The sequence below is a fragment of the Fringilla coelebs genome (genome assembly GCF_963513975.1).
Source record: "Fringilla coelebs genome assembly, chromosome: 2".
Lineage (NCBI taxonomy): Eukaryota > Metazoa > Chordata > Aves > Passeriformes > Fringillidae > Fringilla > Fringilla coelebs.
The window spans coordinates 3818440-3831542 of NC_140029.1; the positions used below are offsets into that span (position 1 = coordinate 3818440).

A 13103-nucleotide genomic window follows, 5' to 3' on the forward strand; every position below is an offset into this window, starting at 1 on the left:
TCCAAAACCCAAGAGCAGTGAGGGGGATCCCCTCCCTGCCTGGGATTTTGCAGATTTTGGGGCAGTGCTGCCTCCAAGGAGCTCTGTTTTCCAATTCCCACAGAAGGAGCTCTGAGGACTGAGCAACTTGCAGGATTGGACCATCTCCTAGATGAGCTCCATAATGAGCTCATTTAATATGCAATAAAGGTCTCTGTGATAAATCAGGAGCCCATTCCACGAGGGTGTGAATGCTCATTTCCAATGGGCTGGGCTCATCCCTGCCATGACTCCAGCACAGCTCCAGGAATCTTCCACAGCCTCACTCCTCCTTCCCAGTCCAGAGTGAGTCATGGCTCCCTTAATGGGGAAGGATCTATTTTTCTTCTTAACTACTCCAAATGACACTCTATAAACTGGAAATATTATTTAGCTGTGGTTTTATCCTGAGAAAAGAAATGAATGATGAATTGTGGCTCCATTTATTGCCCCATATAGAACTGCTCTGACTCTGAGGGTTGTTGGAAAGAAAAATTAAGCTATCAAAATTGAATTAAAAGGTCAATAAATAGAAAAATAAATTGATGAAAGCAAACAATTTTACCCCTGCTGATGAAATGGGCTGCAGATATGTCATGTTATGATGTCCATTGGTTAGCATATCTTGATTAAGAGAGCTATAAATATTGATGATACAGATAAAGAAATGGCAGGGGCAGTTTACAGGTTTTTTCTCCCAAATGTCTGTGGGAGAAGGGGAGGAGTTAAGGCATATGGGTGGGATTAACCCATGAAGAAGCAAAGGGGAATTTTCAGGCTTATTGGTGGGCAGGCAAATGTGCTGAGTGTTCAAAAAGTTGACAGGATGGAACTGGTTTGTGACTTGAAGTAAGAGTGTATCTGAATTATTTTGTGGGTATCCACAATTTATGGGGGTGGGTGTTTTCCTGTAAAAGAAGTGAATTTAGAATCAAAATTGAAAACTAAGGGCAGGGGGAGAAATAACCTTCAGAACCAGAGATCTGTGGCTTTGCCCCCCTGATTCTTTGTTCTGTTTTGTCAGCCCAGTGTGTGATGCATGCAGACACATTTGGGAGCACTCCTACCACATTAATGTCAGCACTTTGCTCTCATGCAGCTGGACTTGAATGTTTCTTGGCTGGCTAATAGCAAGCCTTGAGTTTATCACACACTTCCACAGCATCAGTGTCTGGGGAGCTGCCATCCCTCACCTCAGTGCTGAGATCTGTCCTGTTCCACAGGGCCAGATGTGTGCCCAGCAGTCACATCACATCACACAGGGTGCAGAACTGACTGAAACATTGTAAGAGCAGAAATCCTTCCTTCTTTCATTCACTGAAGATCAGTATTCAAAGCACCATGGAAGGATTCACCCCTGAAACCAGCTGATACACACTCAGTTTACTTTCTGATTCAGCCATGTGTTGCTAGCTCCCTTTTTGTCTGGCTGAAGAGATGAAAAGATCTGTGCTGCATCTGTTTCCCCAACCAAACCAACAACTATGTGAAGCTTTTCCCAGTATTATAATCCTTTTTATAGTAATCCCTGTGAAAAGGCACCCAGGGCAGATGATAAATCAACAGGCAGGCTTTGAAGCATGTGACTGTCAGATATCCATGGTTAACTGGATGCCAAGCTGACAGTACAAAGAGATTTAAAACTACTAAAAGAAATGCTGATGTTAGCACATCCTTCCTGATGGGGGGGACCACCTCAGAAACCCACTCCAATGATGTTGTGCTGTGCAGCAAGCCTCTGGGGATGGGTTTTTTTCCCCTTCAATCTGCAGGGTGTAATGAGTTATGAAGCCCTTTTCCCTCAGACTAGGACTGGCAGGACTAGTAAAACACTGAATTAATCTAAAGAGGAAACAACTTTGAAATCAAAACCAAGCAGGGGCTGAAGCAGCTCCAGCAGGTCAGGGTATAAATAGGAAGTGGTTGTTGTGGTCCTGCTCCTCTGCATTATTATTTGTGATGTGTTGTATTCAGAAAATGAGTTTTAGGTCAGTGACCAGCAGCCAGCAGCCTCCATTTCAGTGAAGTGCAACCTCAGGAAGGCTCTGCTGCTTCAGAGAAAACTTCCCAGAAAATGGGCCAGCACACAGCATGAGCTGATTGAAATTCATGAAATTATTCATTAATTGACACCAGAACACAGTTAGCATGAAGTAGAAGTAACTCTAAAGCAAATAACTCTGAGAGATGCAGCAGGGCAAGGGTGAACCCTCATGGACATCAGCCCCACCCTGGGAGCAAACTCTGCTCAGGTCCTGCTTTGGAGCTGAGGAGAAGTGCCATGACAGACTGGGCTGGATGGCTCATTCCTGAAGATGGGATTTTCAAAGGAAGGGGTTATCCTTTCCCCAGTGGTAAAGGATAATCCTGCTGGGGTTTTCCTTTCCCCAGTGCTCTCATGGGGCTGCCTGGATGCTGCTGCTGCTCATCCTCAGGCTCCCTGCTGTTCAGGATCATCTACAAACCTAAATCAGAGAATCACAGAATGGTTTGGGTTGGAAAGGACCTTAAAAAATCATCCCATCCCACCCCTGCCATGGCAGGGACACCTCCCACTGTCCCAGGCTGCTCCAGCCCCAGTGTCCAGCCTGGCCTTGGGCACTGCCAGGGATCCAGGGATGGAATTCCATCCCAGCCCTGCCCACCCTGCCAGGGAACAATTCCTCATTGCCAAGATCCCACCCAGCCCTGCCCTCTGGCACTGGCAGCCATTCCCTGTGTGCTGTCCCTGCATCCCCTGGAAATTGTCTCTCTCCAGGTTTCCTGGGGCTCCTGCAGGCCCTGCAAGGCCACCCTGAGCTCAGCCCAAAGCTTCTCCTGTGCAGGTGAGCAATGCCAGCTGTGCCAGCCTTTCCTGCCAGCAGAGCTGCTCCAGCCCTCTGCTCATCCTGGAGCCTCCTCTGGGCTCTGCAGCAGCTCCAGCTCCTCCTGGGCTGGGGCAGCTCTGCAGGTGGGCTCTCACCTGAGCAGGGCACAGGGACACAATCCCCCTCCCTAAATTTCCTGTAGCATTTCCCTCAAATTTCCCCCAAAACTGTCTCTTTCCACAACACTGCTAGGTGAACTTTCTGATTTATGTCTTTTTTTCCTTTAGCAAATCTGGTGCAATAGAATATTTTTCTCCATCAAGTTCTGGGAAATATTCTCACCTCAGTATCTTGCTAAACATGAGATACAAAACATGACCTGGTTCAGAGAGTTTTAAAGACAGGATGTTCTTGGGCCCCCTCTGAAACTTTCTGGTTACTCACTATGCTACTGGCTCTGTATCCTTTATTATCACAGCCCACAATATGGGGGAATATTTCCCTTCCACAAACATAAAACTTGCATTTTTTTCAGATTTTTCCCCCCCACCCTATTTGAAAATTTGTTATTTTGGTGGGAGAGGTAGTAGAAAGCTTCTCTGCTCAACACCACTGAGGTCTTTGGGCAAGAAATTAAGTGCAGCAGGATCTTGGGAAAGGTCCTTGAACAGAGCCAGGCAATGCTGCTACTTCCCAAAGTACCTCTCCTCTCTGCAAAAATAAACAGTGAAGAAGGGTAAATTTAGAAAACAGCAGCATGTTCCAGCAACAAGAAGGGATGGGAGGGTGGAGAAAAGAGAGTTGTGTTTAAAACAGAAGGCAGCTGTCTTGTGAAATGCTCCTAGGATAGTTAAATTTATCCCACAGTGGTGCTGGGGCTCATTAAATACCAGAGCTGTGTTGTCCACATTTGTTATCTAACATTTGCCTCCATCTGTTATTCAATAATGTATATGTACCAAATGCATTATTGAAGATGTTTAATACTGGAAGAATACCAGAGCAATACAGACTGTACATGATTAATGCTCCAGAAACAAACCTCAGGAAAATTGGTCAATAGTTAGAGAGCCAAGTCTGCCTTGATAAAACATTTTCACTGAGAAAAACGGTGGAATTTCCATCAATTTCCAAGGACTTGAGACCAGGTGAGGAATTACAGGGAGGAGGTGTTGCTTCTACATTTAAAAACCCACAGTTTTTGTTATTCAGATGCATTTGAGAGCAAATTTTTCCTTGTCTTTTCCTATGCAATGATATTTCGTGAAAGCACAGAAGTGATTAGGACTGGAGATGCACCTGCACTTGTTTCAGATGAGGAGAAGCTTTCCAAGGCTGCTGAGCATCTGCCCTGCTCTGATCCCACCAGGGGCAGTGTGAGAACAGGCTGCAGTCAGTGGTAGTGGAATCCTGGCAGTCTTGGGGAGTTCAAAAAAAGCCTGGCTTGGATAAACACTGAGACACCGAGAGTGATCTTCCAGCCAGGTGAAATGCTGCTGCGCTGCGATTTCTGCATTTGGAGAGCAAATATTCGGGGTTTTTTACAGTTTAACAAGTTCCTTTAAGAAAACCAGAGGAGAAACACCCAACATCACCTTTTGCTTAGGAGCACACAGACTGCAGAGGCCACAAGGAGTTCTTCAGGCAGCATGAGACCAGGTCATGAATTCCCAGGACTGCCAGCAGCGTGTTGCGTGCCAGGCTTTTGTTTCGCTCTGCTTCTCGTGCTCTCCTTTGTGTTCGGATTTTGAGTGGGCTGCTGGTGATAGATTTCGTGTTGCTGTCATGCTCTGGGGTGAGGGGTTGGCAGGTAACCTCCTGAGACCCCTTGTGGGACTGCTTTTCTGGGATCTCTCTCAGTTCTCTTGCTGGTTTTGCTCTCCCCTAGGTGCGGCCTCAGAGGCGTCCTGATTATCCCATCAGCCCAAAGAAAATCAGGAATGTGACACTCGTGTAGGATGTGCTTCTCCAAGAAGTTACTTTTTTACATGTTTGGATGCCTTCATGCAATGCAGAAAAGTTAAAACCAGTTCTCTCAGTTGAACTTATAAGTTATTTTTATTTTTTTTTCCCCCTCATGCAATGAAATTAAATTGCAACCTTTATAACACAGCACGTGATATCACAGCAAAATAATGGACATAAATGATATAAATAGACTGCCCTCATTTCCAAGACAATGAGTGTGATGTGATTGTGGAAGAAGAATCCCTGTTTTGGGTCCCCAAGAAATCAGCAAGACTGTCAGACAGGAATGTTATGTCACAGCAAGATCAAGGACTGGAAATGCAAGATATTTATTATTTCAGAAAAACTGTTAATGATAATAATGGTTAATACAACATCTATGCTTTTAAACACATTTTATGTACAGCTGATCATCTAGAGCTTTCAGATCAACAACATTTTTCCATTCCTATTCTGTAATAAAATGAAGGGAAGTTTTTATGGGGGCTGCTTCAAAATTTCTAACAAAATTATCTTTGGATCAGAAATGACATTTCTCCATTTCAATACATTATTTTATGAGACGTATTTGCCTTAAAATTCCATTTCAAAATAAAACTCAATCACCCATGTGCCAAAAAAGTCCTTTTTAAAAAAAAAAAAAAATTGAAATTCAAATGCCTTAAGCTGAAAAATGTAGATTTGAAACTTTTGACTTTGAAGAGTTGTTGCTTGAATGTTTTATGTTTCTGTTCTACTTATGGGCTGAGTTGTGTCACAGCAATGGTGGTTTCTGGAATTCAGATGGAACAGTGTTTTTTCCTCAGGGATACAGTTGATAATGACCATGGGAAATGCACTTTAACAAAGCAACTTCTCAGCAGAGCAGATCCAGCACATGGACCATATCAAAAACTGATGAAATGTTCTGTCTGAAATTTTCTATTTCATAATAAAAAAGTTCAAGCTTAATATTTTATTTTTTTTTATTTTACAAAAAGGCAAACTTCTTCCAGAAAAACAAGATATTTTCAGTGTACTCTTCTTTCTTCCCACTCAAAGAATTCTGAATTATTCAGTGTGTCTCACGTTAATCTTTGGTACAAATGTGCTCTTGAAAGAAGCCCTTGCTTCAAATCCCTCCCAGTGACACTCTGTGCAACAAAACTGAGGAATTTGAAACCTGAACTCAGGAAGGAGAAGTTGTTTTGCATGTTTAGCATTTGGTATCTCTTTAACTCGTGCCAGATTTGTGCTGCTGGTGGCATTTTCAGCCAGTCTGTCAGAACAAGTGCAGGGTCTGCCATGTGCTGTTTGTACACAAAGTTGTTTCAAATTCTGACCATCTACTGCCTTTCTATCTTGTTTGCCTAAGGAAGAGCTTTGAAATTAATTTTATAATGCTACACAGACAAAAATATAAGCAATTTACATTGTGGCATATTGAAATTTGGCTTGAAAATAGCCTTATTTTGAATGAAACACTCGTGTTGAAAAACATCTACCTTATTCTGATACAGGGATTCCTATTGCTGACATCTACTTGTTACCACTGGAGCTGAAAGCAATCTAAACACAGCCAAAAATCCACTTTATTAGAGGAATGTCCACTGCATGAGAGAGGGAAGCCCAGGATAACACCAGTCTGGGACTGGAGGGGGTAAAAACCATGGAGCTTTGGCTTTCTGTTCATGTGCATTGTTAACAGGGCCTCCTGGTTGTCAGAAAAGTAAAAATAATCTGTAAACTCTATGGAGACAGTGGTTTCCCAGTAGAAAGTGTTGATTCATTGGGATATATTTTGCAAAGGGTTCAAGCTGTACTCCTTTGTTTATCTCCAGGCCCTTATTTTCAAGTGATATTATTTGGTGTCATAGCAAAGCAGCCAACCTAGGACTGAAGAAAACCTTTTCTCCACTTACTCTGAATCCTTCCACATTAATCAAACACATTTCTGTGTCAATGCCACGGGCCAGAGAACACAAACTGTGTCAGCAGCAAGGAGATTTCTGGGCTGGGGAGTCCCCACTGAGATTCCCAGGCTGTGCTTCCAGGTGCTTGAGGCTCTTCAGAGGACACCAGCAGTGCTCCCAAAATTGGTTTGCAGGCTGTGGCTGGGCCAAAGGGCTCCCTGGCACTCCTGATGGGTGAACAGTCTGAGAAGAGAAGGTTGTGATGCCTTATGAAGGCTGACCTAGAAGAGAGGCTGGGCAGAGCTAAAGAATAAAGCAGGGATTTATCCAAAGGATCTCCTGCATGGACCCACCTGGGGCAGCACCAGAGCCCAGCCAGGGCTGCACCCAAGATGACCCAAAACGGCCCCAAAATGCCCGGCCGGGCACGGGGTCTCTCCCTGGGATCAGCTCTGCTCCATTTGCACCTTGCAGTTCATTGTCCCATCCCAGCTTCAGCCCCTGCAGTCCCACCCTGCTTGTTTTTCTCTCTCCAGCCCACGGGGTTTGTGCTCCTGGCTGAGATTTGGCTCATTTGTCCTTGGTGCCCAGCTGGAGCAGGAATTGTTTTGTCTCCCTGCTCTCTGCACAGAGCTCACCATCCCATAATATGAACCCAGACCCACACACTAAAGCAGCACAGAGTCTGAAAAATAGAAAAGCTCAAACCTGAGCCATCAGTTGGAGACTTCATAGCAGCATTCCAGTACCTGTGGAGGGGCTCCAAGGGGTCTGGGAAGGGATGCCTCATCAGGAATTGTAGTGACAGGACAAGGGGGAATGGCTTCAAACTGACAGAGAACAGGGTTGGATGGGATATTGGGAAGGAATTGTTTCATGAGAGGGTGGTGTGGCACTTGGAACTGGTTTCCCAGAGCAGCTGTGGCTGCCCCTGGATCCCTGGCAGTGCCCAAGGCCAGGTTGGACACTGGGGCTTGGAGCAGCCTGGGACAGTGGGAGGTGTCCCTGCCATGGCAGGGGGAGTCACTGGATGATTTTTTAAGGTCCCTTCCAACCCAAACCATTTTAGGATTCTCAGTGAGGCTCCACACCTGTGAACCATGTGAGAGCCCCTTCCCTGCTGCCAGCTCTGAGCTGCCTCAGTCAGGCATCAGGGACAGCCCAGGCAGGTCACCCTCCAGCTGTGCATCCTGCCTGGCAGCTGGAAAAGTGCTCCAAGGTGCCACACTCACCTCAGGCACCACCAGGAAAATGCCCCTGGACATCCCACAGCAGCAGGAGGAATTAACAGCCCCTGGATGAACCTCTCACCCACTCAAGCAAACAAAGCTTTTTGCACAAACAGGTACCACAGCCATGGAAACTGCACATTAACCAGAGTCTGGAGCTCTTTTCCCTCCCTGCCAGCTCAGGGAATGCATCCCACACAGCTCTGGAACACTCCTGACAGCGCTGGCACGAGGTTAAAAAATTCTCATTGTGTCCTTGGGATTTATGGTTGGGGGCATTTATTTCCTTCCAGATTTGTTTGTTTGGGCATGTTGTACAGCCTGTATATCATCTCCAGTACTAGCTGTTACTTATGTTTGCAAATAGAGCTCCACAAATAACAATACATAAAATACAGAGACAATTTTCAGCTCACAGGGAATATAAAATATACAGGCACTTTCAGAAGGCACAGTAGACTAAAAATATTGAATTTCAGGCACTTTATGGAGACACCAATCTTTTGTATGCATGCATATTGATTTATAATTATGACTTGAGGGACATTTTAGTAATCTAGAAGTATCCAGCTTTTTACAGCTCACAGACTGTGCACAGTTTGATAATACAAAACCCTTCCATGTTTCCTTACAAAATCTTCTAATTTGAATTCCGTGCTTGTATACACAGGGAAAAAATCCACTGAAGATAAACAGTATTTCATGCCACAGTAAGGTTTCCTAAACTTGTCTCACCAGTTTAGTATTTCACAGAAAATTCAGGCTACCTTTAATACAAAGCCACTTAAAAATAACACTTGGCTTCACAGGGAGGTTTCTTGTTTCAACAGAATGCACCTCAGGTTTGTGTGGGCTGAGTGGAATCAACAGATGAACTCTTACTGAAGAGTATTCACAATATTGACTGAACATTTGGTTTCTTACTGATCTGATTGAACAGAGCCTCTACTTTCAATATTTATTTGGTAGAATGTAGAATATATGGAGCTGCTAACCTAAAATGCAGCATTTTTGAGGATTTGTGCCTCCCAGTGACATAGATGGGAATAGCTCTTTGCTTGCAGGGCTCACCATCCCTTTCCTCAAAAGGATCCTGCATGAGGCAGGAAAAACACAGCTTCCTACCAATTGCCCCAGCAGAAACTCATGGAAAACTGAAATATGGTCTCCTTAAAGTGTCAGAGATATCTCCTTTTCCCACCCCTCACTCTCCACCCAAGCAGATCTTCCCCAGGTAAAGTGGGGAAATGGAGCCCAACTCTCCCTCTCTCTGAGGCTCTCTAAATCCCACACCCACATGTTGAGTTTGTGGGGTCCCCTGGATGAAGGAGGAATTGAGAATCTGACTCCATGTTCTCAGAAGGCTGATATATTATATATTATATCATATCATATTATTACATTGGATTAATGTAATGTAATATATATGCTATACTAAAACTATACTAAAGAAAGAAAAGTATACAGACAGAAGGCTTAACAAGAACGAATAATAAAAACTCCTGACTGGCTCCTCAGAGTCTGACACAGCTGGGCTGTGGCTGGTCATTAAGTTAAAACAATTCACATGAAACCAATCAAACAATGACCAGTTGGTAAACAATGTTCAAATCACATTCCAAAGCAGCAAACACAGGAGAAGCAATCAGATAATTATTGTTTTCATTTTTCTCTGAGGCTTCTCAGCTTCCCAGGAGAAGAAATCCTGGCAAAGGGATTTCTCCAGAAATGATGACAGTGACACCCACATTTTCAACAAAACCATAAAATTAATCCAGGGGCCTCCTGGTAACTATGTAAGTCAAATTAAACAATCAGGATAGACCAAAGTGGGCTCATATTTTCAAGCCATAACAAAACCCAACCAACCTCAGCTGCCAGGGGGAGAGCACAGCTCCCCAAACACCTTTGCCATCTCAGTACTTTTTTTCCCAACAGCCTCCAAAACCCCTCCTAAAGATGAGGCTGAGCATTGAAATTCATAAAGCCACTTGATCTGGAGGAGCATGCACTCGGCAGATGTGACTTTTATGATTACTCTCCTCCCACTCACCACGATTGACTCTTGTTCCCCAGGCTATAAACTACCTGCCTCTTCCTCCCCCCAGGTGACAAGCAGCTTCATTTAACTTTAACTTTCTGTGTCTCTCATTTTCCGCCCTCTTCCCCATCCTTTCTTCTCTGCAGCTCCCAAATACATTTCCTTTAAACAAAGGCCTAATTGATACACACCTAATTAACATCTGAGCGTTTGTTCTCAGCTTGTATTTAGCTCTGAAAATTGCTGCTTCTATTTCAGACCTGAACAAGGGCTTGCATGCCTGAAAGTTTGCCTGATGTTTCCAGCAATACCAGTTGATCCAATAAAACACACACTGGTGGCTGTGTATTCCCATTATCCCATCTACCAGGATTCAGGAGGACACTGTGCCCGCCTCAGCTGACCTTCCTGAACTGCTGGTGGGGGAAAAAAAAAGAGCCAAACCAGGTCTGCATTAATAGGTCTGCACCAACCTCCTCAGCCAGCAGGAAAATTCTCCATGCTGTGGTGAAGGTGGATTTTGACAGGAATGTTCTACATTGCTGCAGTTTGGAGCTCTGTGTGAGATTTCTGCCCTTCTGAGTTCAGTTTTCTCTTACCCATCCTCACCCTGCTCTCTGTTCTTTGGGAGGTGCAGGTTGGTATCAACTCCTTCCCATTATCCTGGAAATAATGGGAATAATCCCATGGATTATTTATGATAGATTGGCAGAGTTAGTTATTTTAAATATTTGCAGGCTCAGAGGAATATTGCAATTTCTTACCTGCTCAGAGAATCAATGTTTGGGAGTTCCCAGCATCATTTGGCATTAGCTCTGATAGCAGAGCTTGTGTCACACAGATGTTATTTATATTGTTTATTTTCTCCTGTGCTATGATCACTCCCTCAAATGAGGCTTACATCAAGTGCTTTAAAAAAAAAACAACCCAACATGTTCCAGCAAAATGCTCTGTTTGGTTTTGTTTTGGGGGAAGAATGCCAAAATCGAGGGAAAACAATACTGAGAGGTTTTTATTAGAGAAGTCAATCAGATCCATCTCAGCCCTGCCTCCCTCTCATCAGCTTCCCATCAAACGGGCCCAGGGCCTGCCCTGACCTTGGATCAGCTCATCTGTGCTATTGATTCCCTCATCCCAGTGCCCTTCCCAGCAGATACTGATGCTGTGTGCTCAGGTCTTTCCTGGGCTGTGTTTTCTGCACCCCGGCTCTCTCCACTGCAAACAGCACCCATTCCACACCCCTGAGCAAGGATGGAGCCTCGTGCCTCAGCCCTGCTGCCCCACAGCTCTTCCAGAGAGCCTGCCAGCATGGATTTTCCTTCCCCAGCAGAGAAGGATTCACATGGGGCTACAATCTACCAGTTGCTGGGATTATTCCATCCCATGGAGTTCCATTTAGGTGTCACTCCACTGACAGCCCCTTGATGAGCACTGCTCCCTTTGGGTTTGCCTGTTGTAGCACCTCTGGGGAAGCCTGATGTTCCTGACAACTGCTGATCCACACTGGAGTTGTGCTGGGGAAACAACTCCTGCTTGAAAATTAGCATTTTGTTGTGATGTTTTCCAGTATAGAGCAGTTAGACACATTCAAACCAGGCAAAACACTGGCACAGATTTCCCAGAGCAGCTGTGGCTGCCCCTGGATCCCTGGAAAAGTCCAAGGCCAGGTTGGACATTGGGGCTTGGAGTAGCCTGGGATAGTGGAAGGTGTCCCTGCTGGTGGCAGGGGATGAAATGGGGTCATCCTTAAGGTGCCTTCTAACTCAAACCATTTTGTGATCTGATGATTCTAAAACAGAGACTGGTCTGTTAAAATGCCAGCAAATTTAGTCATAATTTTTGTAGAGATTTTCATCTGGGAAATTTGCAAGTCTGTTCCCTGATCCTCTAAAAACATCCTGATGAAGATCTGAAGCCAAGCCTTCTGACGGTCCCTGAGCTCAGAAATTTGATCACTGCTTCCCTGTCTCCATTTGCAAAATGACGACTAAAAGGGGGCAGAGAGGGAAGCAGTGCCTGTGCCAGCCTTCAAAACTCACTGGAGAGGTATCTGAGCTGGCAGAGGAACAGTTACTTTCCCCTTGTCCCTTTATCCATTGCCAGAGCAGGGGACAAACACAAGTGAGTGCTTTGGGAGTGCTGCTCACCAGGAGTGCTCTCACTGCTGTGCTGGGTGGACGGGAGCAAAGCATTGGGAGAACAGCTGGAACTGCTGCACAGATAAGAGAAAATCTACCATTTCCCCCTAAAATGATATATGATGGTTACATCGTGGATTCTGTGATGCTGCTTGCTACTGCCACTAATTATTGATTGTTTACCCTTCCCTGGGAGGGTGGGCAGGCCCTGGCACAGGGTGCCCAGAGCAGCTGGGGCTGCCCCTGGATCCCTGGCAGTGCCCAAGGCCAGGTTGGACACTGGGGCTGGAGCAGCCTGGGACAGTGGAAGGTGTCCCTGCCATGGCAGGGGTGTGGAATGAGATGTGATCTTCAGGGTCCATTCCAAACTGTTCTATAATTCCATTATTACCTTTCCCTAGAGATCCTGAAAATAATTGTGACATTCTAAGCTCTGTTGTGCAACCAATTTTGAAGACATTTTAGAACTTTGTATGAAGTGACAAGTCAAAGTTCTATTCCCTTTGCTCATGCAAAACCTTTGCTGATCTCAGTGGGGTTGAGTCTATTTTTAAAACTAAAATACCTCTCTTATGCAATAGGACCATCCAGAGTTACAAATAAATGTATTCTTCCCAAGGCTTTTGTATTTTACCTCTTTTCATAATGTTTAAAGGTTAGCTGAGTGTATTAAATGTGTTTACAAGAGGAAGGTACTGATGAGGATGGAACATTGAGAGGTGCAAGGCTGCAAAGTACAAGGTAAGGGAGGAGGTGGCTGTGGTACACAAACATTTCCTCTGCTCTGAGCTGTTACCTGAGAGCTGAGGTCTTGGGGGACCTGACTTAGCTGTTGTAAATACAATTTTGGGAGCATTCAGTGCAGCTCCTCAGGGCCTTGGATATGCCAGCAGCCTCTGGAGCCACCTTTCCCTCTAATCCTCCTCTGCAGGGAATTCCACCCTGCACATCCAAGGCTTTGCTGCCAGTGTTTGAGGTGATGCTGTGTAACCTTCCCTCACTCTGCTGTG

General features: G+C 45.0%; 1 protein-coding gene across 2 annotated transcripts in view; it reads left to right on the forward strand.

Moving 5' to 3' along the window:
• Positions 1 to 5710, forward strand: part of IGSF5 (immunoglobulin superfamily member 5) — a 30651-nt gene extending 24941 nt beyond the window's left edge. For both annotated transcript variants that reach the window (XM_084201395.1, XM_084201396.1), the window contains one exon: positions 4714 to 5710. In XM_084201395.1, coding sequence (XP_084057521.1) covers positions 4714 to 4782 — 69 coding nt within the window. In that variant the 3' untranslated portion in view covers positions 4783 to 5710. The remainder of the gene's footprint in view (positions 1 to 4713) is intronic.
• The last annotated feature ends 7393 nt before the right edge of the window (positions 5711 to 13103 follow it).